The sequence below is a fragment of the Corvus moneduloides genome, chromosome 26 (assembly GCF_009650955.1).
Source record: "Corvus moneduloides isolate bCorMon1 chromosome 26, bCorMon1.pri, whole genome shotgun sequence".
Lineage (NCBI taxonomy): Eukaryota > Metazoa > Chordata > Aves > Passeriformes > Corvidae > Corvus > Corvus moneduloides.
Window position 1 is genome coordinate 2,999,321 of NC_045501.1, and position 23,573 is coordinate 3,022,893.

The window sequence follows — 23,573 nt, forward strand, 5'->3', positions numbered from 1 at the left end:
CTGTGCGCTGGGCGTAACGTCATGGCGCGCCCGCAGGGACTGCTGGGAGTTGTGGTCTGGGACGGCCCCGGCGCGACCGGGTACGCGAGGGACTCGGTGCGGACCCGGACAGGGCGGGGCGGCCGCGGGCAGAGACTCAGCGGAGCCGGGGCTGGAAAAATAGAGCCTTTATTTCTCGGTGTTGCGGGGAGTATGGGAGAGGCGGGGCGGAACAACACGAACTACAGCTGCGGAGGGGCGGCAGCGGCCGTGACCTCCGAGCAAGCCGGAGACCCTCCCGGAGATCCTTTCGGATCCCCACCGGATTCCACCCGCCAGATGCCTGCCGGATTCCTCTCTCCAGATCCCCGCCGCCCGCCGCTCCCGGCCCCGCGGGTGCCCCGGGGCTGCGCTGCCCCGCCACGTCCCACGGCCCCGGGCAGGTGGGGGTCCCGGGCGGGGCTGCCGGGCGCGGCCGGGTTGTAGAAAAGGCCCCGTGGGCGAAGAGTATAAAACCGTATCAAAATCCCTGCGAGTGTTCGGAGTGCGGCGTCCCGGGGGACTCCTGGGGTGGCGGGCAGGACCCCTCCGGGCAGGGTCACCCGGAGCGGAGCCCCCCGGTGAAGGCTCCCCCGGTGCCCGCGGGGTCAGTGGGAGCTGGTGGAGCCGGAGCGCGGCTGCGGGCGGGCGCGGGGCCAAGCCCCGGCCGAGCAGCCGGGGAAGGAACGGGCGGAGCGGGGCGGCAGCGAGGGGGGCTGCGAGTCCGAGCCCCGGCGAGGGTCGGGGCCGGGGGTGTCCGCTCGCGGCGGGCGCGGCCCCTCGGCGCCCACCCAGGGGTGCAGGGCGGCGGCGTGGGCAGAGCGGCTGCGGACGGGGCAGCGTTTGGCCCGGGGGCTGGCGGTGGGGGAGCTGAGGGAGCTGGGGGGCACCGGCGGCGAGTGGGGCACCGGCGGCGAGGGGGGCACCGGGGCAGCGGGCGGCGAGGGTCGGGGGGGCAGCGGGACGGCCGCGGGCAGGCGGCAGAGACAGACGGGGGGATGCGGGGCGCCCAGGTGACTCCTGAGCAGCTCCATCATGCCCTGCAGCTCCTGGCTGAGGTGCGAAACCTCCTGGTTGAGGTGGTTGATCTGGAAAGGGACAGACAGCAGTGAGCACTGGCCGATGTCCGCGGGGTTTTCAGGGACATGCTTCCACCTCTGGTCCCCACCACACCTCCTGGTTGAGCCTGCTGATGTTCTGCTTTATCTCCTCTGCCTCCATCATCAGGGCTGGGCCGCCTGCGTCAGTCCGTGCTGGGGAGGACACAGACAGTGGTCAAGTGTCCTGCCAAGCCTCCCAGCCCCAGGGCCAGCACTCTGGCCTTGCCAGGCAGCTGCTGGCAGTACCTGAGGTGGGAGAGTCCCTTGCCGCACTCGGCGGCGGGTCCACGTTGAAGCAGAAGGTTTGTGGCTCTGACGTCCCTCCGTTGTCTTCAATCCCATCCACGACTCTAGAGCAGGAGGGGGTGAGGGTTGTCCCGCGTCACCCCCTCACCCCTCTGCCACCATCTGAGCAGCCCCGCAGGACCCCTCGCAGCACGGCTGGCACAAACCCACAGCAGCGGGATGAGCCACCGGCACATCCCAGCCGTACCTGGGACTGAGGTCGGGTGGGCCGTGAGTGTGCAGGGAGGGGATGAGGAGCTTGGCCGGCCTCCTGCCCACGCCACCATCCCGCTCCAGGAGCCGGGTGTCCCGCCGGCACTGTGGAGAGGGGCTGCGGCCGCGGCTGCCACGGGCTGGGGAGTGGCAGTTGTGCCGCAGGGCTGAGACCTGGCACAGCTCATCACCCAGGAGGCTGCTCAGGGAGCCACGGCGCACGGAGCTGCTCAGCGCGGGCAGCAGCAGCTTGCGGCGGGAGGTGCTAGCAGGCGACTGCTGGAAAACCTCGTCGGGCTCCTCCTCATCCTCCACAATGGAGGGAAGGGCCTTCTCCGGGGCAGCACCGCTCTCCGGACGAGGCTGCAGGCGGGCGGGAGGTCAGGACTGGTCCCAGGCACGGCCATCCCCGCCCCGTCCTCGCCCGCCCCGTCCTCCCCCATCGCCTCGGCAAGGGACGAACCTGTGGCGCCTGCGACAGCCTCGGGGACCGGGAGTAGCGGCAGAGCCCCTGCAGGGAGAGCAGGCGGTCCCGGTTCAGCAGCAGGAGGGACCCCCTGCACAGCTCCACAGGGACCAGCCACGGGCCCGCAGCCCCCCCAACCTCTCGGTGCTCCCCTGGACAACCAAACCTTTCCCAGCCCCACACATCAGCCTCAGCACCAGCTTCTGCTACCCCTCACCCGCTCTCCTGCCTCTGCTGCTGCCGTGTCAGTGATGAGCTGCCCAACTTTGGCCTGAGTGTCCTGAGCCAGAGTCAAGGCTGCACCCCAAATCCCAGCCCTGGCTCAGCCATCAGAGCACTAGCTCTGTCTGGAGTGCGCAGCCAGCTGGGGAGGGTGACGGAGGTGCACAACCTGGTGCACACTCCTGGCATTCTCCACTCTTGGTTTGCTTACACCCCTCCTGTGTTATGGACATAGTGGGTCTTGGTAGAGCTGTTTGGGACCTAGAGACTGACCTCCCTCACCACCTCCACCAGGCTCAGGGGGAAATTGGGTACCAACAAGATGCTCCGGAGGAGCTCCAAGCCTCTCTCAGCAGAGCCGGGGGAGGAAAAGTGCGGCAGAGCCATTTCTGCAGCAGAACATCCTCCCAGATGCTGGAGCCATCAGCATGACTAAACCCGCAGCTCCCAGCTGCATGCTGCAATCCAGGGGGCTTTGCCCTGGCTGTTTGTCCTGTGGTGCCCCGAGTTCTCTTCAACCCCATTTCCAACCCTTCCATCTACCTCAGCCTCCTGCATTGCAAATGCTCTCTCTGCAAATTCCCTGGGTTGTGCAGAGCCAGGACTGGACATACCTGCATGCCGAGGTGGCAGAGCTGCAGCCCCCACCCCAGCCTTGGAGTCTGGGGACTGCGAGCAGGGGGCGCACAGACTCCCCTTCCATTGCCATGTGCAGCCCCGGGGCCATGAGGACAGGAAGGGGCCTGCGAAGGAGGACACGCACCCACCTCCATCTCGCTGCCCTCCCGCAGGTTGAAGGTCAGGTCCTGGTGGATGTCAGCTGTAAACTTGCTGGCGTACTCAGGATAGAGCTGCAGCACTTCACAGAGCCCTCGCAGCCCAATGTGCTGCAGGTCGCAGTAGGTCAGTGCCTTCACGTCAGCATTGGTCTTGATCACCTGGTCTGTGCTGCACAGGTCGGCTCCAATCAAATCCCCTTTGCCTGCAGGAGGGGACCAGGGGTGGGCTAGTGATACAAGCCCTGAGGCCCTCACTCTGCCAGGCAGCAGGAAGGGGTGGGGTAGAGCCCACGCCACCTGCCCTCACCCAGGATGGCCAGGACCACGTTGTCCTTCAGCACCTCGAGGGAGCCGGAGCAGACGAAGTAGTTGGCCTGCAACGCGTCACCCTGGCGCAGCAGATACTCCCCTGGGGCACAGAATGAGGTCTTGATGTGGAGCGAGAGGGAGCGGAGGCAACCCCGGCTGGCCGTCTCAAAGATGGGCAGCTGCAGGATGTCCTTGTTGAGGTGCATGGCCACGTCTGCGCGCAGCTCGTCAGGGAAGTCGTGCAGCAGCTGGGGAGAGCGGAGACGGGGCTCTGGGTGTGAGGGGCGGGGAGCAGGGAGCAGCTTTTCTGCAGCCCGACAGCCCCAGGGGACAGGTCCCTCTCCGGAGAGGGGAATCTCACTGCTGAGCTGGTGTCTCAGCAGTGCCCAGCAGTCCCGGCTGGCAGAGGCAGGCTCTGGCTGCGGTAATCAGCTGCTTCTGCTCCATGTGCCTGTCCCACTCCCCGTGCTGGCAGGAATTTGCCCCAGACCTGGTCCCTCCAGCACCACTCTCACAGCTGGTCCTGCCAGCCCCAGCGCCCCCGCGCTGGGTGCAGATCGGGGCTGGAGGGGGCTGGCCGAGCCCCACCAACACCTCCTACCTCGTTAGCATCGATGCCGTTGTTCACCGACCAGGTGGTCTGGAAGTACTCCAGCATCCTCTGCTTGAGCTGCTGGGGCAGGTGATGGACGCGGATGAAGTCCTTGAGGTCCTTCATGCGGGTGTGGTAGAGCGAGCGGCGGGAGTACATGCGCTGGATGATGGCCGTGACGTTGCCGAAGACAACGGCGTGCATCAGTGCTGGGGGCAGGAGGGCAGCGTCAGGCCCAGCGAGGGGCAGCCGGGGGCACAGCACGGGGGGACTGCTCCCCAAACCCCAGGCCAGGGCTGTCTCACAGGGCACACACGCCCATCACCTCCCCCGGCACCCTGCCTGGGACACAATGGTCTGGCAGCCCGAGGCGAGTGCCCTGCCCAGCCCCACTCCTGGCCTCACCCCCAATGAGCATGGTGCAGATGGAGAAGATCTTCTCGGTGTCAGTGTTGGCACAGACGTTGCCGAAGCCCACGCTGGTCAGGCTGCTGAGGGTGAAGTAGAGGGAGGCGATGTAGGCGCTGCGGATGGAGGGGCCCCCCAACGAATTGTTGATGTAGGGAGCCTCCAGCCTCTTGCCCAACTCGTGCAGCCAGCCTGCCAAGCACAGCCCGGGGTTAGCACTTGCAGGAGCCAGCTGTAAGGGCTGCGCCCATGGCACCGCTGCCCCACAGCAGCGCTCACAGCAGCACGGGGGCACCCCGGTGCTCCAAACGTGTCTCCACCCCACACTCACCAATCTCCCAGGTGCGGGGGTCGTTGCTCTCCAGCTCCTTGCGGCCGATGACGTACCAGATGCAGGCCATCCAGTGCGCCAGCAGCGCGAACATGGACATGAGCAGCGTCAGCACCATGGCGCTGTACTGCGAGTACCGGTCCAGCTTCTGCAGCAGCCGCAGCAGCCGCAGCAGCCGCACCGTCTTCAGCAGGTGAACCAGCGAGGTCTGGGGGGCAGGCAGGAAGGTGAACCTGGTGGAGCTGCAGGCAGGGACAAGAAGGGACCCCAACACCTCCCCCAGGGCAGGAATCCTTCGCCACCTCCACAGCTGCCAGGAGGGTCATGGGCTACAGGGCATGCCAGAGGCAGCTCATCCCCAAGCAGCCTTGCACCCATGCGCCCAACACCCAGGAGGCAGCCAGGGTCAGGGCTTGTCAGGGCATCAAATATCCCCAGGAGATGTGGGTGTTGGAGAGGGGCAGGGAGGTGGGCAGCAGCTTTGCTGTCGAAGGCTGTGTTTGTGCCAGCAGCACTCACCACAGTCACATTGAAGATGTAGAGCAGATCGAAGGGCAGAGCAGCAATCAGATCCACAAAGAACCAGGTGGCCACATAATGGCTGCAGATGGAGCGAGGGTCATACACAACCTGGCCCGACTGGCTCACGTATGTTGTCCGGAAGTTCAGGATGATATCTGCCCCAGGAGAGCAGGACCAGCCCTCACCACCCCTTCTGTGCCTGGCAGAGCTGAGCCAGGGTCCTCGGCCAACATCAGTCTCACTTCTGGTGTGCTCAGGACCAACAGCAGGGGCACAGCAATCCCAACTCCCCTCTCCATCACCCCTCATCCCTGCCCTACCATGTCCTCTATCCTGGATCGGTGCTCAGCCCTGCACATGGACCTACCCAGGATGAAGAGCATCTCTACAGCGATGTCGCTGACAATGGTGCTGCGAGCAGCTGACAGACTGTCCTCTGTGCCCGTGAAGCAGACGTTGTAGGGGACAGTGATAGCCACGTAGAAGGTGGCCAGCAGGATCAACCAGTCCCAGAGGGCCTTGAAGATGCTGTAGTGGAGCAGGATGAAGCGGGACTTCTGTACTGAGGCCACCTTGTACTCGGGGATGGACGGCTTGTTCTCAAACACGTTCTGCAGGAGCAAGCGTGGGGGGGTACGTGGATGGTGCAGGGGCCATCCCACACGAGGGGTGAGGGCCACCACAGCCACCCCTCCTCCTGAGTCCTGCCAACCAAATGGCACCCCCTGATGCCAGGGTGATGGACACCCATTTCCTGCACTGAGGTCACCCTCAGAGACGGGCACAGAATGCCCGATTACAGCACATCAATTAACGTGATGTCATTGCTATTAACAGTAATCCCCTGGCAATGCCAACTGCTGCCTGGAACCATCTCAGGTGCCACTTCACATGCTGGGGCAGAGGAGGGCAGAGCCAGGGCCATCCCACCCAAATCCCCAAAATTCAAGACTGGTTCACTGATATTCTTTGCCTGCTCGTCAGCTCTGGGGCCCAGCAGCTCTCAGACCCTCTCTCTGTCCCCACAACTGCGGGTGGTGCCCAAGGACCCTGTTCAGGGCACAGCAGCCGTGCGAAGGGGCTGGCACAGGACTGACTCTGGTCCCTGCCCCATCTGGCAGCTCCACAGCTCTGGCACCCTGGTAACGGCGCTCCCCAGAGCATGCTCAGAGCCAGCACTGGGGTTTCCTGACAGTGAGTGTGTGAGGAGAGGCACAGCTCTGCCAGAGCTGCCAGGTCTGCACAGCAAGCTCTGGGCACCCACAGGGTTCTCCTGCTGCCAACCAAACACATGTGCAGCCTGGCTACAGTGTGGCTGCCAGAGCTCGGGGGCATTTTGGTGCTTGGCAGGCCAGGGAGGGATGTGCATGGGAACAGCATCCCAGTGAGGCTGGGCTCTGCTGGGGGCTGCTCTCAGGAGACCTGCTGCACTGCCAGTTTACCACAGCCCCAGCATGGGGGGCACTGGCCAAAACTGAGGGTCCCCCAGGTCCTTACACGGTTGATTTTCATCTCGCCACGGTCCCTCCGGACAAATTGGCTGCTGAGCCGGTGCAGCATGGTCTGGCCCTGCCTCCGTGCAGCCCGCAGGTGTGAGTTCCCAGGCTTCTTGCTCCTCTGCTTCTCACTCCTCTGCTTCTCTGCAGTGGACAAGGCATGCTAAGTTAGTGGGAGTGCTGTGCCATGGGTGTACGTGGCAGGCAGGACCCACCAGGGAACAGAGAACCCCTTTGCCACATCCCCACTGCACACACTCTTCCCTGAATCCCATCCCCGTTCTGCAGCCATGGCTCACCCTCCTTCTTGTCACCTGGGTAGCTCCTGCCCCGGCTGTCTGTGATGTCCTTGAAGGAGAAGAGGAAGAGCACCACCTCCCCCTTTTCATTCTTGATGGGCATGATGTCCAGCCGGCACCAGAATGCAGCTCCTGGGTGGAGGAGAGAGTTGGTGAAGGCAGGGCAGCCCCCCCCACCGCTCAGCAGCTTCACCCCAGGGCCATGACAGGGCCAAATCCCAGCTGGAGCTGTGGCCAGGGACCCAGCCTCACGTGCCACTCACCACTCTTCTTGTAGAAGCAGACCTCGGTCTGGTACTCCTGCCTGCTGTCCAGCGCCTTCTCGATGCTCTGCAGGATGGGCTCGCTGGTCTCAGCCCCGCAGAGGAAGCGGCAGCTGCAGTTCTTCTGCATGACCTCGGTGCGGGCAAAGCCGGTGAGGTCGCAGAAGCCATCAGAGCAGTAGACGATGGGGAAGCCACAGCGGCCCTGTGCGTTTGCCAGGATGAAGTTGCTGTCTGAAAGGAGACACAGCTGCCCCCGAGGCCTTGGGGCCACCTCAGGGGGCACAAACAGCAGCCCAGCCTTCCCGGTCCCCCACGTGTCCCCCTGGGAAGTGGAGCCAGATCTCCATCTGGCTGCTGGCTGCCCCTAGCTGCTCCCAGAGCTTGCTCATCCCCTGTCCTGCTGTCCCCAAGGCCCCAGCCCGGGCAGGACCCCAGCCCCACGTACTGGAAGGGGAAGGAGCCTGGATCCATCTTCCGGCCCCCATCACCCACGCGAGGCAGCTCACACCTCCCCCTCGCCATCTGCCACTCCAGCTCTGCCAGGGCTCAGGGAGCTTAGTGGGAGCAGCCGCTCCCGGCTGGGCGCATCCAGCCCAGAGGTGCCCAGCTGTGGTGCTGAGATCCCCAGAGGTGTGGGGTGCTGGGGCACCAGCTGAGAGGGTGGGAGAAAAGCCATGAGCCCGTGGGAAGTCAAGGGCCAGTGCCCAGCTGGCATGAGCCAGAGGTGAACTACAGCATCCTCGGCCTCTGAGCAGCACAGAGCCTCCCCAGCATCCCCAGCCCCGGCACGGGGGTGGCACCAGCCACAATAAAGCCGTCACCAGCCCCATGCCCTGCCCAATCACAGAACAGCTGTTCTGCCCCACAGCCCCCAGCCGCAGCCCCTGTCCCACAGCACCAGCAAGACAGATGGACTCATGTTAGCAGGGTGCCAAGGAAGCGGGTGTGCAGCTGGCATGGGCTGCAGTGGAACCCAGCGTGGGCAGACCAGGGTATCCCCAGCCCCAAAATGGTCTCCGGTGGTGGGTCCCCAGCACAGGACCCTTGCACCACACAGCCAAGATCAGGTAGATGTGCTCTGCCCCCTCTCACAGAAGAAAGGAGCCCACAGTGATGCCAGCACCCGCACACCATGGGCAGAGTGGTGCCAGGGCAAGGCAAATGCAGCAAGATGCTGCGGGAGGGAGGGGAGGCAATGATGACTGCAGGCAGCCCTGGCCGATGGGGGTGCCGTGGGGCCACCACAGCACGGCTCAGCCCAGGATTAGCTCGGAGAAGCAAAAATAGCCTGAAGCTGTGACTAAGGCCAGATTTTGGCTCTGGGAAGCTGGGATTATGGTGATATCCAGGATGTGTTATTAGAACAGAAAACAAGGGTTTGCATTTGGGAGTGGCTCACTGAGCTGGAGGATGTGGCCCTGGCAGGCTTGGCAGACCCCAGCCATGGTGGCCAGTGTGCCTGGCCGGGTGCCCCGGGGCCCAGAGCAGCGGCTGCCCGGGAGAGGCAGGGTTAACTTCCCACCGGGTATCACTGTGCTAAACCCCTCTCCATGGCAGATAAAGCCGATAAGAGGCACATCAAACCGGCAAAGCCCCACGCTGTTTAAAAGTGCCCGGAGGCAGCTGGGCAGCTTTGGACAGGGGACTGCCAGAGCACTGGGGGCAAAGCCAGGCTCTCCGGGGCAAATTCCCAAGGCTTTGGTCGTGGTGTTGCAGGCAGCTTCCTGGGGGACTCTTCCCTTGGAGAGTCAGATCCAGGAGCTCTGCCCCTCCAGAGGGACAGTGGGATCACCATCACGAGGCACATGTGGCTCTGCCCTGTCACCTCCAGGCGCAGCTTGGTCGGAGTCGGGGAAGAGAGACTTCTCACACATTGCAGCCCCGAAGGTAACACCCCAAATCCCAGATCCCCTGGGCAAAGGACCCCCTGAGCCACCAGGGCTGCCCCGTGTCACTCCAGGCCAGGAGACAGCTCAGCATTGCAGCAACCACATGCGCCAGGGTGCTTGAAGTGCCTCAGTGGTGCCCTGGGAGGTGGCTGCAGGCTACCAGTGCCATCTTCATGCCAGTCGCTCCCAGCAAGGGAGGAGATGCTTAGCCTTGCTGGCAGCTGGCCCGAGAGACACCTGCTCCAGGTGTTTTTGAAGGGAAGCTGAGGTCAGTCCTGAACACGGCCCGTTCCCGGGGGGCTGCATGGTGCCAGCGGTGCTGGAGCCAGCATGTGGTGGCCGGGCATCACCCATCCCGGCTTCAATCCATCCCAGCTTCAATCCATCCCGGCCCCGGCACATGGACACGGAGCGGCCGGGGACACGGGCACCACTCGGGCACGGGACGGGGCAGCGCGGGGGCCCGGGAATCCCGGGTCAGCCCGGGCCTATTGAGACCGACCGTGCCCTCTTCGAATCTCCCTCTCCCCACCCGGGGCCCCGCGCGCCCCTCCCGCCGGCACCGGGATCTGTCCCTGGTGCTGAGCGCGGCTGCGGCGACACCGAGCGGCACCGGCGGCGGGAGCGGGGAGAGCATCGCGGGGGCGGCCCGGGACACGGACTCGGGGAGTTCCGGAGCCCAGACACGGGACGGTCCCCGGACAGCGCGTGGGTGGCCGCGCCCGGCCGAGCCGCGGGGTCTGCGGGGCCGGGCCGAGCCCTGTCCCGTTCGCCGTCTCCTGAGGGGCAGCGGCTTCCCCCACCCGGTCTCCCCCCCTTCCCCCGCCGCCGCCACGGCCCCTCCCCGGTCCCGTCCCAGCCGTACGTGTGCCATCGAAGCGGGTGGCGATGGTGTCCAGGAAGGTGTTCTGCGGCGCCAGCAGCCCCTTCATCACCGGCATCGTCCCGCCCGACCGGCCGCCCGCCGCGGGGCTGCGGCGGCGGGGCTGCCTCCGCCGCCCCCGGCCCCTCCGCAGCGCCGCAGGCTGATCCCGGCCCCGCCCGGGGCTTCCCGCCCCGCCCCGCCCCGCCCCGGCACCGGGAGGGGCCTCGGCACCGTCGAGCACCGTCCCCCGCCCGCGGGCAGGGCGATCTGGCCCGGGGGGGCACTGGGTTGGTGGCGCCGGGGACCTGCTCGGCACCGGAGCCGCCGTACCGGGAGGCACCGGGACCCGCTCGGCCACGGGAGCCGCTCACCCCCCGGTGCTCCCGGGCCCACGGGGCTGCAGGAGGAGCAGGAGCCGCCGCACCTCGGGTAACCTCTGTGGTGGTACTGCCCCCAGGCAGCTGGTCCCGCGCACGCCGCGGTGCAGGCGCCGCAGATGAGCCCAGTCCAAGCACCGCGGAGGAAGGCGCTTGCTCCGGCAGCTGCCCCGGCGCTGAGCTGAGCCCGCCCAACCGCTCCCCAGAGAAACAACAGAGCCGGCTGACATCAGGCTACCATTTATTGTAAAAGGCCGCGGTGCCCGCGGTGCCCTGAGCAGGCTGGGCCAGGGCCAGGGCTGGGAGGAGGTATCTAAAAGTGCTATTTACACTTTAGAGCTCCGGCTGTGTGTCCCCGGAGTCCATCCTGCCAGGGATCCCCTCTCTGTCCCGCTGCCCCCATCCCATTCAGTAAAAGCTCCTTGCAGCTCCCTGGGCCTGGCTCGAGCTCAGGTCCTTCCCTGAGTGTCCCTGGCACTCCCTGGGGCCGGCAGGGCTGCTGTCAGCACCTCGCGGTACCGCTGTCGGCTGGGCGTCCGTGCCCGCAGGGCAGCCCAGCGAGTCGTGGCAGGTGGTGCCAGGGTGCTGCCCGCGCTTGCCCATTGTGAGGATGCCCGCAGCGTGGTTGCCGGAGCCATGGAGCAGGCGGTAGAGCCGGCTCTGGAAGGCCAGGGGGACGCTCTTCCTCTTGCCCAGTGTGAGGATGCCAGCGGCGTGGTTGCCCATGCCGTGCAGGAGGTCGTAGACACGGCAGGAGCAGGTCTTCTGCCGGCAGCAGTGGGGCAGGGTCTGCCGGGCAGCAGCCAGGGAGCAGAACAGGAGCAGGAGCAGGAGGCAGGCAGCTCGCCGGGGCTGCCGGAGCAACGGACAGCATCAGTGCAGGGCAGCGACAGGGCAGAGAGGGGGGGACAGCACAGCCCCAGGACTGCCCCCCCTGCTGCGCTCACTGGTGTTTCAACTCCCCCCTGCCCTGGTTGTTGCCGCAGGGGCCCAGCCCCACACCCGAAGTGCACCTGGAATGTCACCCTTCGGTGACAGCCAGCACCCTCACCTGTGCTCCAACCAGCAGCCAGATGTGGAGGTGTCCTCACTGCACCCCTGCTCCAGCACACAGCAGCTGTGGCAAACACTCTCCTCTCGCTGTCCAGTGCCACGGGACAAGCAGCGAAAGCGCCCATGCTGCAGGCATTGCATGCCCAGCTCCCTCCCAAGAACTGCCCTCATCGGCTGCTGGCTGCGGCTGGGGACTCCCGGGGATTTGCTGCACACTTGGAGCTTCCCAAGAAACCGACCAGACCCTCCTGCACCCCCAGCCCTACATTCCGACCTCCCACCCATCGCTGTTCTCTTGTCCCCAGGGGCTGCAGCACCCCAGCCCCACCTTGGTGTTGGGCACCTCCATCCTTCTTGGGGTCTTCAGGTGGCCGAGCGGCTCTGGGGCATGTCCCATCGGGCAGCCGACAGCACAGCACCCTGCACTGCCACTGCTGCTTTATAGGGCCCAGCACAATAGGGCTGCCAAAAATAACGCTGGGGCAGCAGGAGTGACCGGTCTCTGGGAGACGTGGGAGCGCTGGGGCCGGTAGCCCGGAGACCGTCCAGGCCTTTCCCCTCATTTGCAGCTCCCCATTGTGTGGGTACTCACTGGACGGGGTGCCTGGCACTAATGAGGCCATAATTGCCCATGGGCCACGCTGCTGGGCTGGCATAAAGGGGCTGAAGGTCAGTGCTGGCCGGCTCTGGCCGCAGCGCGGTGGTGCGCTGAGCCCCTGCTCAAAGCCCCATTAGGCTAATTAATCCCCTGAACAAAGGGGTGCCAGCAGCTGTATAGCTCCCTGACTGACGTGGGGAGCCGTCACCCTGCGCCTGGCTGGTGCCAGGGAGGGATAGTGCCACCAGGGTCCTGTACCCGGTGCCACCCACCATCCCCTTTGGTGACACTGTCCCACCTTGGTCCCATGCCTGAAACAGAGGGAGCCACAGGGCACCAGGGAGGGTCTTGCACTCTTTATAACACTCCACAACCCCAGGCTACGTCCAGTCTTTGCTCGTGCTGGAACTCCCTTGCCCTGGGGGATGAACCCAAACATTTCCCTGATGCCAGAAGCCATACCTGCTGTTCAGTGACACCCTGGCCCCACAGCTGCTGCACCAGAGAGCCTTCCAACCCCTCTGCATAGTACGGACCCCACGGATGCTATGGACAGGACCAGCCAGAACCCTTCCTGCCGGCCAGGTTTTCCCCAGGGCTGGTGAAGGCAAATCTTGCAGCCCTGGGGAGGGTGGACAGGAGCCCAGACCTGGGGCTGCTCTTCCAAGTGGCATCTGGCACAGCAGGCTGGGGGTACATGCACATGGGCACTGGGGTACCAGCATCCCCACTGGCCCCAGGGCAGAGTACTGGCTCCAGGAGCAGCTGGAGGGGATGGATGAGTCCTCTGAGAGCTTGGCGGGGCAACCGGGAGCAGGGACATCTCTCCCCAGCCTCTCCACGGAGTTCTGGTGCAAGCCCCTCAACACCCAGCCTCACGCACATTCCCCAGGCAGGCTGGGGCTCTCTGCTCCTGGCTCCTGTGGCCAGGGGTGCTCAGTCTGGGCCCCCGAGCCCCAGACCGGGGTCAGCAGGATGCTGTGTCTCCACCTCCGTCTGTCTCAGGGATGGGCTCCAGCGGGGCACGCAGCCGGGAAGGCTCCGGCGAGGCTGATCCATTCCTGCCAATGCCGCAGGACTGTCCCGCATTGTGGATCTGCCACAGGTTGTCCAGTGCCTCTGCTTTGGCATGCTTGAGGAGGTCAGCCTGGCCCTGTGGGGAGATGTCAGGGGGGGTGTTAGGGTGGAGGCAGGAGGGTGAGGGGGCAGGGCAGGGCAGGGCAGGTGTGTCCCCGCAGCCCTTGCCCCTCACCTTGAGGACAGTGATGTTCCAGGCGAAGCTCTCCAGTGCCTTCTGCAGCTTGCGGCCCCGCAGCCCCTCCTTGGTCTCGATGCGGTGCAGCTCCTTGTGGAAATCCATCCCTGCATTGATGGGAGAGCCCCTCAGTGGGTGCAGGGGTGCTGGCACAGGGACAGCCACCACCCACGACCAGCAGGGACCAAGCCAGAGGGATGCCCTTTGCCCACCATGGGGTTGCAGGCTGGGTGGGCTCCCCACTGCCCCAGCAGCCTCAAGAGTCCTCCATGTCTCGAATGATGGGCCAAAGGAGCCCTCAACGCCCCAGCACCAGGGTCAGCTGCAGCCTGTGGCCATTCTGGACTCCGGAGACCATGAGGTCTGGAAGGGCAGTGAAGACCTTGGGCAGAGGCACAACTCTTGCACTCCATAGCTCATCTGGGGGGCTCAGAGCAGGGCCACCAGGCCCCCCCATTGGAGCGTGGAACCCGTCACCGTGCACCATGTGACGTCCTCGTGAGTGGGTGCTATATTTACCCCTCCTGACGCAGCACCGGCTCTGGGCCCACGCGAGGGCTCCCACGCAGCTCGCTCGCCCTCGCGCTGCCAATCAGCTCGCCCACGGCCCTGCGCCCCCGCCGCAGCCCGCAGCTCCCCGGACCCCCAGCTCCCACCAGCAAGGTACCGGCCATGCCGACACCACAGGGGCTTGTCCACAGCACAGCCAGGATGAAAGCAGGGACAGGCAGCGCCAGGGCATGGGGGTGGGGGCTGCAGCCGCTAAATTGCTGCCTATCAGCACCCCGAGGGGCTGCACATCCCCCTCTGCCCTGCAGCACTGCAGCACAGCAGCCAGAGCAGTACAGGAGGGCACAGCACCAGCCTGTGCTCTGCAGCTCATGCCCCACTGCTCCACTCCCCCAGCGCTCGCAGCAGTGGCAGAGCTGAAAGCCAAGAGCTCGGGTGAGATTTCGTCTGCCGCGTAGGCAGGGAACAAACACGCTGCTGGCAGCAAGGCTGGCATGGCGGGGAGAGCAGAGCAGGGCCCCCTTCTTCTTCCCCAGCCCCTCCAGCACTGACACTCTCCCAGCCCCATGGGGAGCCCACAGAAGCCCCTGGAGCTGGTGGGGGCTATCCCTGTGGGGTCCCAGCCGAAAGAGGGGCCATGCAGCCATTGGGGTTGGAGGGGGGCCAGAGGTCCCCAGGCAGCTGCCGGAGTCGGGGGGAGGACCAGGGCAGGCAGCAGCAGCACCTGCTTGTGTGGGTTCTGCCACGTGTTTGGGAAGTCTTAACACTCAGTTGCCATTTCTGCCGTCAGCCCCAGCCTGTTATTTCTGGCACTAATTATGTTCTGGCGTTTGACAGCTAATGACTCTTCCCCGCTTCCTCATCAGCCTCCCCCACTCTGCTGCTCCCTACCACACAGCTCTGCAGCCCACCCACCCACACCCTGCCCCAATGCAGGAAGCCCTGAGCCCCAGCACCCCAGGACATGCCTGGGTCCACTGCCAGAGCCACACTGGAGCTGGGGCTGCCTCCGGGACCCCACCTGCCTGCTGTGCCTGGATGAGCTTCCCATACACCGCGTCAGCAGACTCGATCAGCGTCCGGCTAGTCTGGATCATCTAGAGAGACGGGCAGCATGAGGAGCTGGGCAACCCTGGCCCTTTGCCCCCTGGCCAAGTGGATGGGGACACGAGGCTCATCACGGGCTGCCCCCTTCACCACCGCAGTGCCTGGGGTCTGGCACTCCCCACCTCACCACACATGGCCAGGTATGGTGTGACCAGCACCCAGCCAGTGGCCAGGTTCCCTTCAACACAAAAGAAGGAAGCAGCTCCGGCTGTGGCTATTTATGGGATTTCTCCCACCTGGTGGGACCAGGCAAGGGACAGGCAGTGCAGGCACAGGGTGGGGGCTGCAGCGTCCCAGGGTCAGACCGATCTGGACAAGCCTGTGCCTTGGCAAGACTCCTCCCTGGGCAGCCCTCATGCAGCCCCCTGCCCGCTCACCTTCCCCTGCGCCAGGATGGGTACAGTGAGTTCAGGGTCCCCCGTCCTTGGCAGGGTGCTGGTCCCAGTGTCACTGACCCCAAGGAGCCTCCCCAAGGCGCCGAGCCCCGGTAGGATGGCACTTACCGTCTCGTAGGCAGTGAGGACCTTGCGCAGCAGGTCAGGGATGGGGCCCTGGGCCTCCATGGGGGGGTACTGCTCTGCCAGGTTGAGAGTGACGCTGGGTGCACTGTCACTGTGCAGCAGCCATGTGGACACCGTCAGGATGCACTGCTTCATGTTGGCAGCGGGTGTCAGCCCACACAGCTCCTTGAAGGAGACCAACGCATTCTGCAGGCAGTGACCAGTGTCAGGAGTTCAGCTGGGAGGACCCCCAGGAGCCCCCCGACACCAGAACACCCCCATTTCCCACAGCTCTCTGCTTCAGGTAAGGTTCCTCGCTCACATCCCCCAAGGAAAGGGGGACACCCGGGCTCCCCACCACTCTCAGTCCAGCCCCATCCTCCCCTGCAGAAACCAGGTCCCCCAGTGCCTCTGCAGGGTCCGTACCTGTACATTCTCCCGCAGGTCAGTGGCCTCCCGCAGCGGCTGGGTGGCCGTCCGGAAGACCTCATCGATGGCTTTGATGCCAGTGGCCTTGGTGGAAGTGTACTCCCGCACTCGGCGGCCCCGGCGCCCTGCCAGCCCCCGGCGGTGCCCCTTGCCCCCGCCACGGCGGTCACTAATGGCCACGTGCACGAAGAGGGTGGCGTGGGGCAGGGGCTCGCCGGCCAGCGACTGGAGGGGGACATGGCGGTAGCCAGGCTGCAGGCACTCAAAGGGGATGGTGTACTGGGCAATGAACTCGTCCCCAATGTAGTCATCGTCCAGCACAACGAAGCGCAGGACGGCCAGCTCCGGCAGGTTGATCTGGAACTCCAGGCTCTCGTCGAAGATGGGGTTGTCCCCGCTCTGCAGGGCTGTCTTGGTGCGGTGCTCAGCGCAATCAGCCGGGATGCCGTGGATTTCAGCACAGACATAGGGCTCCACAACCTCCCCCTTGGCCCCTGAGCCCTTGGGCTTGGGCAGGTTCTGCCCGCTGATGACCTTAAGGTGTAGGAGCTGGGCAGGCACCCCAGGCAGGGAGTCCTTGGCGTTGGCACTGAAGTAGGAGACCTCCTCCCGCATGATGGCCGGGCGGAGGACATAGCCACAGGCCCCGTTCTGCCGGAACCAGCCCGCATTCAGGTCCATCATGAGCCCTGGTGTCTGGTAGTTCATAGCCACCATCTGGCAGCCGCACTTCCAGAAATCCTGGGGGTTCATGTTGCTGGCGTCGATGCGCATGGGGCTGGGGTAGATGCGGGAGAGGAACCGCTTGTTGTAGCTGACCAGCTCAGCCGGGCACTCGTTGGCGAAGCGTCCCGCCTCCACCTCGCTGAAGGAGCACATCTCCCAGTAGCGTTGCCCACGTCGTGAGCTCTCAAAGTCCTGGAAGGGGACTGCCTGGCAGAGGCTCACCAGCTCTGAGAGCTCACGGCTGAGGCGCACCCGCCGCAGGCCACCTCCCTCCGGTGCCTCCCGGTCCTCCTGGCCCAGTCGCCGCGCCAGCTCCCAGCCTTCCTCCTCGTCCGACACCTCCCCCTCGCTGTCCTCGCAGGTGGGCGGCAGCTTCTTGCCCTTGATGAGGATGCGGCCCTTGAGCTCCTCCGGGGAGGGCAGGTAGGACGCCATGGGGTTGGGGGGCTCCAGGTACAGCTTCTCCCCCAGCGTCTTGCGCAGGCACTGGGCAGCGAGTCGCTGCTGGGGGGCCGAGCAGCGGACCACCAGGCAGAGGATGAGGGGGTAGGCAGAGGCAGTGAAGGCGTGCTGGTCAATCAGCCCCACCACGGCACGGAAGGGCACACAGGAGGCAGCTGAGGGGCTGGTGTAGACCACGGGCTCGCCCTCAGGGCCATCCCACAGCACCAGCTCGATGCTGCGGCAGCCCAGGCCCAGGGCACTGATGTAGCCACTGATGTCTGAGCGGCCCCAGAAGTTGTCCTCCAGCAGGCAGGCGCTGTGGGCAGAGCTAATGTAGTAGTGGGAGAGGGGCTGTGCCATGTCCTGGCAGACCTTGCGGTGCTGTGGGTCAAAGATGGAGCAGTCAGCAGAGAGCAGGTAACGCGTGAAGCCGTCGATGGCCAGGTAGCCCTTCTCCCGGCCCTCCTTGGAGGGTTCATACTTGCTGACAATCTCCAAGCACTTCTCCTCTGTCACCCCCTCCATGCCCTGCTCCACCTCCAGGAACATCAGCAGGTCCTTCACCCCCAGGTATTCCTTGTTGCTAGAAAACTGGACCAGCAGGAAAAAGATCTCAGGGCGGGTGCAGAGCTCGCAGTATGCCTCTACGAAGAGGTCACAGGCCACCTCCATGCCGGGACGCTCGTTGGCCTTCTGCAGTTCCTTGAACTTCAGCTCGATGGTGGAGGTCTTCATGCCAGGGTTGAGTGCTTTGATCAGCTGCACAGCCCGGGACACGGGGATGCGGCCAGACTTCTCCAGGTCAGCAAGGTCAAAGACGGAGGAGATCCAGGACGTCCGGAGGCTGGGGTGGCCGGTCCCGGGCGCTTCAGGGCTGTGCTTCCCATAGGACACCAGATACCGCAGCCCCATCACCCAGGCACTCACCACATCTGCTGAGCTGGCCACCAGGTCCAGGGACTCGTAGTTGTCTCCATAAATGATGGAGAAGGCGCACTCATCTGGGAACTGGTCGGAGAGGCCATTGCTGCGCAGGACAGGCGTCTTCTTGCCCACACGCACCTCTTTGACCGATTTGATCTCAATCTTGGCCTTCTCTGAGTCCTTCTTGGAGGGCTCCCAGCGCACAGAGCGCATGTCGGCGTCCAGCACGAAGAAGCGGCTGTACATGCGGGAGTTGGAGCGCACCTTCTTCAGCTCACAGCCCTCCAGCATGAGGGAGATGCAGGCAGCTGTGCTGTTGATCTTGCGGTCATTGGGCATGGAGCTGAAGGACACTGTCTTCTTCTTCTGCGGCAGCCGCTGCCGGGAGCCATCCTGCCAGGGTGGGAAAGGGGCAGAGCCATCAGAGACAGCCAGGCAGCACATGCCCCACCATTTCCCAGCACCCTCCTGCCCACGGTCCCCCTGCCCCAGTCCAAAGCAGAGTACAGCACTGCCCCAGGGTGGCCCAGGGTGTCCCAGCACCACGCTAAGCCCAGTCCACTCCAGTCCGCCCCTCTCCGGGGGGCTGGAAGCCAGCTCCAGCCCTGGCTTCCCTCACAGCTCACTCTCTGGCTTATTTTAACTCTGCTTTCCTTCCTTCCTTCCTGCTCCTGGCCCTGAGCTGGATCCTTCCCCACTGCTCACTCACCCTCACAGGCACAGCCATGTGCCAGCAGCCCAGCACAGCCCCTGCATCTCTGGCCTGGGGACACCAGAGGAAAACAGAAGCCCAGCATGTGATGCATGAGCAGAGCTGCTCCTAGGGAGCCCAAGACAGACCCCCTCACTCTTCTGCGAGGAGCAGGGCAGGACAGCCACTGCCATGTGCTGGGGATGACCCCGGCCACGGCTCTGTCCCACAGAGCGCAGGGTCACGAGGGCATGGGCTGTGTGCTGCCAGCACCTCATGCCCACACTCTGTCCTGCCTCACTACAGGGAGGGGGGACCCAGCTGCCACGGGGCTGGCAGGGGATGAGGGGGAACAGCAGGGCCGGGAGTGTATTATGGGATGGATTTCATTAAGTAGCACAGTAGGAGGAGATTTAATCCACTTCTTCAAGATTATGGTGAGTCACCTCTAATCTGGTGGTGTCTGTCAGAGGCAGGTCCTGCTCAGCTGCCCAGGTTGGAGGTGAGGGGTTGATCCCCTCCAGTGCCCTGAGAGCCTCCACAGCTCCCGCTCGGGGCTGTGCCCAGGCAAGCACATCCCGTGCCTGATCCTGGAGGGTCGGGATCTGTCCTATGGGGCCAGGCAGCCACAGCCAAGGGCATTCGGGATAGGTCGCACAGAAGGATGTATGGTTTCCCCAGGTAATGGGGAATCCTCCAGGGATACCCGAGACAAAACGGCCCAGGGAAGGAGGAACCAGCACCAGCCCTCAGCCCCTTGTTAGAGCCAGGCACATCCTACTATCCTGGAGCTCGGATGTGGGAGCTGTTTGCATCCCCTCACTGCCAGATTGCTCCAGGGAGCTGGCCGAGCTCCAAGACCTCGCCTCGGTGCCAGCCATCCCGGGTCGGCAGGGGCTCAGCAGCAGGTCACGCCACCGGCCAGCCCTGCGGGGAAGGACTCGATGCCGGAGCTTCCTGCAAGCTGCAATCTGAGCGCCCCACTGACGAGCAGCCGCGGCCCCCACCCCGCCGCGGGGCGATGGGCACCGAGGGCCGCAGCTCCTGCCCCCGGCAGGACCCCCGCATCTCTGCAGACCCGCTCCCCGCCCGGCGCACCCACCCCGGGCGGCTCCGCACCGGGCCCCACAGATGAAAACAGGAAATCCATCCGGAAAGGAAACACGGGCGGGGGGCCTGCGTGCACCCAGAGCCAGAGACCTGCTTCCAGCTGTGCCCACGGCAGGCAGCCAGACACACCCCACCGGCACCAGCCCCGCCGGCCCCCCGACCACCCCGGCTCAGGGTGAAAGCCGGAACGCCCTCCCTGCAGACCCCCACCCTCCCAGGCTTGGACAGGGGAGGGGATGCCCGCTGCAGCACTTTGGGGTGCAGATGTGTGGCACAGACCCAAGGGAGCCCTGCAGCACACAGGTTCTGCTTCTCCCTCTGCGCGGGCAAGCGGCGAGCAGGGGACAGTGGGTGCAAGGAGTCTCCCGTCTGCAGCTCCTCAGTGCGGCCTGGGGACCGGCAGGGAAGAGCCGCTGCTCCCTGGCAGCCCCTTCACAGGCTGTTCCAGGTGCTCTTCAACCCTGAGGTCACCCCACGAAGTGCTGGACAAGGCGCGGCAGGAGCAGCACAGGCAGTTGACGAGTAAGGCAGCAGCGGAGCTGGGAGGACATGGTGCCCGTGGCCATGGCAGCGCGGAACGCCCCCAGACAGAGGGCAGAGCTCCGGCCGGAGCAGGGATCCTGCTCACACTGTGCCACCAAGCTGGCAGGGAGGAGGCAGGGCTCCGTAGAGCGAAGCACCGACCACGATGCCAGTGGTGAGTGTGGGCTGGGCACAGAGGGCATGTCCTAGCCCAGCTCTGCAGCATGTGTTAAGCACCTTTTCAGCCAATTACCTCCTGCATTAGTGACCTGGTGAGCGCTGATGCCCTAATCTCAGCCTCCACGTGACGGCCACCGTTACCGGCCACGTAACCCACTCTCAAAGCACGGAATGGAGAAGGGCCCATCAGTCGTCCCTCTCTTCCCTTTATCCCCCAGCCTGGCCGTGACGTGAATCATCTGCAGCTGAATTCCCCAGGTCCCAGGTCTCCCCACCACCCCTATCCCAGGCTGGGCAGCATGGGCAGGGGTGCAGGCAGGCAGCAGCCTCAGAGCTGAGGCATTGGGAGACCAAGCACAGCCAGGGCTTTTTCACCGTCGTTTGTTCCCTGCCAGGAAGAGAGCGACTGACACATCCACTCCCCGCAGCACCAGCTGCCACTCCCCAGCGAGGGGCCATGGAGCCAGATCCCAGCAGAGACACCACACAGCTCCTGGGGCTGGCACACGATGGGAAGGGGGCTCAGGGGACAGAACAGCAAGACGCTAGAGAAGGGACACCTCCTGCAGCAGGGAAGAACAGATCCAATACCCCTAAGTTCCTCTCCAACATCCCCCCAGGCCACGGGACCACCAGGCCCCTCCACTTTCAGCCTGGGAAGAAAGAAGGGAGCAGGTCCTCTAGCCAGGTCACAGGGACACTGCAGGGGACAGCTCGGGCCCCCCTGTCTCCACACAGCTAGTGAGTCGCACTTTCAGATTCACTCCTCCAGCCTTTTCTGGAAATCCCAAAAAATAACAGAGCTGACGGCTCTTTCCACATGTGCCTCCAGTGCCACTTAGGCCCCGGATGGACTCGGAGATCCACAACGGATCAGCACAAGCTGGGGATACTGTCCGGGTCTGACCTCCTCCCGGGCCAGCGCCCTCCCCTGCCAGCTCTGGCCCTGGGTCACCCGACCTTCACGTGAGGACAAATCCCGTGGTGACGCAGGTGGTGACAGAGATGTGCCCGGCCCGGGGGCAAGCGAGAGGTTCCCTACTCCCAGCCCGCGGCGCCCACGGATGGCCCCTGGGTAAGGAAGGATGCTGGTCCGTCCCGGGAGGAGCAGGGACCCCGGCAAGGTCCCCAAGGAAACCGGGCACAGACGGCGCACTGGCACCAGCCTCTGGTTGCATGAGAGCACCGGCAGGTCTCCGTGCCGTCACCGCGTGGGCACAGCCCGGCCGCCCCCGCAACAGTTTGCAGCGAGAGCCCAGGCGGGCACGGGCAGGGAATCAGGGTCCTGACACCGCTGTCCAGAAAACTGGATCCCAGGGACAGAAGAGCGGGGCTGGGACACCACGGGAACAGCCCCCTCACGGGGTATTAATAGCACCGGAGCAATCTCAGCTTAAAATAGGCTGCCGGGAGCAGCGAGGCGAGTCCCGGGCGGACGTGACCTATTGTGTCAGCTAGTACCGCTGGCATCAGCACAATCAGGGGGGTTCATTTAGGAAAGCATACGTGTGATCCACTGCCCACCCAGCTGGGAGACCCCTGAGACCCTCCCTGGCCCCCGGGCCCACCATGGCCCGGCAACACCAACACCAGGGGTTGGGAGCACACTGCAAGCTGGTCAGGCCAGGCCCAAGGCTCAGTGCTTGGCAGGAGAGAGCACGGGAGAGCAGAAGCTGCCCGAGGGGCAGGAGCGGGCGTCTTCTCACTGGCACCCAGGGGTGCCCCGAGCAGGACCCGGTGATGCTGCAGCGTGGCCATGGCACTCGACAGGGCGACCCATGGACACTCCACAGAGCCGGGCCGGGCGAGATTGTGCCCTTGGGGACCCTGAGTCCGGGCAGGGCGTGGGGACGCCGTGTCAGTCCCGGTGCGACCAGCACCGCGGGCAGGTGGCGACCCCCGGGCGACCGGGGATGCGGCTGCTCTGCAGCTCCTCGGAGCCGCTCCACGGGCACAGGAGGAGCGAGAAGCGGCGGACAGAGCCGGTGCGGGGGGACGCAGGGCTCGGCGGGGGGACACGGCTCGGCATCCCAGCGCTGCGCAGGTGCCGGGCCCGGGGCGCGGGGGGGGGCCGGGCCGGTGCCGGTGGGGGGCTCTCACCTTCATGATGCTGGCCCGGGGCGCGGCGGGCGCGGGGCTCCGCTCCGCCGAGTCCTCGCGGCTGCTGCTGCCTGAGCCCGAGCCGGGGCTGCCGCCGCCGCCGCCGCCGCGGGGCCCGTTGGGCAGCGGCGCGGCGGGGCGGGGCGAGCCCGGCGGCGGGGCGCCCCGGGGCCCCTCCGCCATCCCCCGCGGCCTCAGGGCAGCGGCCGCCGCGGGGCCCCGGGGCGCCCGGAGCCTGCGCCCGCCGCCGCCGCCGCTGCGGGCTCAGTGGCGGAGCGGGCGGGAGGCGGCGCGGCCGGGAGGAGGGGACGGGCCGGGCCGGGGGCGGGGACGCGGCGGGGATGGGGATGGGGACGGCGCGGCCCCCCCGCCCCGGGCTGCAGCGGCGGAGCGCGCGGACGGGCACCGGCACCTTCCACCGCCGGGGCATCCCCGGCCTCCGCCCAGCGCCGCAGCGCCCGGGCCCGGCAGCCGCCCGATACCGATGGGACCCCGGCCGAGCCCGCACCCTGCAGCCGGCCACCCGCACCCTCCAGCCTTGGTACCAGCAGCACAAACGAGCCTGCATCCAAAACAAGCTGCACACTGCAGCCGGGCACTCAGCAGCCTGGCCCTGCCCAGCGGGTGCCACCCCACCAACTTCCCCTCCCACTGGGGTGGTACCCAGGCAGGGCAGCGCAAGCAGAGCCGCCCAGGGCAGCCCCGGCCCCGCACGGCTTTGCCAGGCGGGTGGCTCAAGGCTTTTGTTGCGGGGTGCTCCCAGCTTCTCCCCGACCCGGAGCAGAAATTTTGCTCCAGTTTTTTTTTCCAGCAGGGATGGGGGAGCAGGCCTCAGCCAGGTTCATCCCTGGCGGGGATCTCGGCTGTGCCAGGGGATGCTTTGCTTTGTGTGAGCCTTGTTCAAGACATCATCTCCGGCCCACGGCCCGGCTGCCCCCCAGCAGCAGCTGCGGCACAGCAGGTGCCCCACATGCCCTCGCCAGCCCT

The 23,573-nt window shown here is 65.6% G+C and overlaps 3 protein-coding genes across 6 annotated transcripts; all 3 read right to left on the minus strand.

Moving 5' to 3' along the window:
- Window positions 1–311: 311 nt before the first annotated feature.
- KCNH4 (potassium voltage-gated channel subfamily H member 4) lies at window positions 312–10,194 on the minus strand. Of its 4 annotated transcripts, none has more exons than XM_032091693.1 (16): window positions 10,061–10,194; window positions 7,304–7,537; window positions 7,041–7,172; window positions 6,743–6,885; window positions 5,613–5,856; window positions 5,243–5,400; window positions 4,724–4,931; window positions 4,390–4,584; window positions 3,994–4,193; window positions 3,391–3,640; window positions 2,919–3,286; window positions 2,080–2,127; window positions 1,612–1,979; window positions 1,365–1,468; window positions 1,192–1,271; window positions 312–1,106 (listed from the first exon to the last, which is right to left on the minus strand). In XM_032091693.1, exons 1-16 carry the CDS (start codon window positions 10,134–10,136, stop codon window positions 627–629), a joined length of 3,288 nt encoding a protein of 1,095 aa, XP_031947584.1. In that variant the 5' UTR covers window positions 10,137–10,194; the 3' UTR covers window positions 312–626. The 4 variants fall into 4 exon arrangements, 3 of the variants coding, with proteins under 3 accessions (XP_031947584.1, XP_031947585.1, XP_031947586.1); XM_032091694.1 differs by having other exon boundaries at window positions 7,304–7,508; window positions 10,061–10,148; XM_032091695.1 differs by having other exon boundaries at window positions 313–1,106; window positions 3,072–3,286.
- Window positions 10,195–10,661: 467 nt separating this feature from the next.
- HCRT (hypocretin neuropeptide precursor) lies at window positions 10,662–11,887 on the minus strand. The gene is made up of 2 exons (XM_032091612.1): window positions 11,819–11,887; window positions 10,662–11,289 (listed from the first exon to the last, which is right to left on the minus strand). The coding sequence occupies exons 1-2, from the start codon at window positions 11,885–11,887 to the stop codon at window positions 10,846–10,848; spliced, it is 513 nt and encodes a 170-aa protein (XP_031947503.1). The 3' UTR covers window positions 10,662–10,845.
- LOC116435335 (inactive phospholipase C-like protein 2) lies at window positions 10,662–22,769 on the minus strand. Its single transcript, XM_032091611.1, has 6 exons — window positions 22,587–22,769; window positions 15,887–18,376; window positions 15,464–15,667; window positions 14,875–14,950; window positions 13,341–13,450; window positions 10,662–13,241 (listed from the first exon to the last, which is right to left on the minus strand). Exons 1-6 carry the CDS (start codon window positions 22,767–22,769, stop codon window positions 13,056–13,058), a joined length of 3,249 nt encoding a protein of 1,082 aa, XP_031947502.1. The 3' UTR covers window positions 10,662–13,055.
- Between the last annotated feature and the right edge of the window lie 804 nt (window positions 22,770–23,573).

Excerpts from the sequence above, each read along its gene's own strand:
- LOC116435335 (XM_032091611.1), bottom strand. The coding sequence starts at position 22,769 with ATGGCGGAGGGGCCCCGGGGCGCCCCGCCGCCGGGCTCGCCCCGCCCC. Across the intron at positions 18,377-22,586 it reads CCCGGGCCAGCATCATGAAG|GATGGCTCCCGGCAGCGGCT; the intron begins GTGAGAGCCCCC and ends CCACCCTGGCAG. Across the intron at positions 13,451-14,874 it reads CATCCAGGCACAGCAGGCAG|GGATGGATTTCCACAAGGAG; the intron begins GTGGGGTCCCGG and ends CCATCAATGCAG.
- KCNH4 (XM_032091693.1), bottom strand. The coding sequence starts at position 10,136 with ATGCCGGTGATGAAGGGGCTGCTGGCGCCGCAGAACACCTTCCTGGAC. Across the intron at positions 5,401-5,612 it reads AGAGATGCTCTTCATCCTGG|ATATCATCCTGAACTTCCGG; the intron begins GTAGGTCCATGT and ends CTCCTGGGGCAG. Across the intron at positions 1,980-2,079 it reads GGCTGTCGCAGGCGCCACAG|CCTCGTCCGGAGAGCGGTGC; the intron begins GTTCGTCCCTTG and ends GCCCGCCTGCAG.
- HCRT (XM_032091612.1), bottom strand. The coding sequence starts at position 11,887 with ATGGGACATGCCCCAGAGCCGCTCGGCCACCTGAAGACCCCAAGAAGG. Across the intron at positions 11,290-11,818 it reads TGGAGGTGCCCAACACCAAG|CCCCGGCGAGCTGCCTGCCT; the intron begins GTGGGGCTGGGG and ends TTGCTCCGGCAG.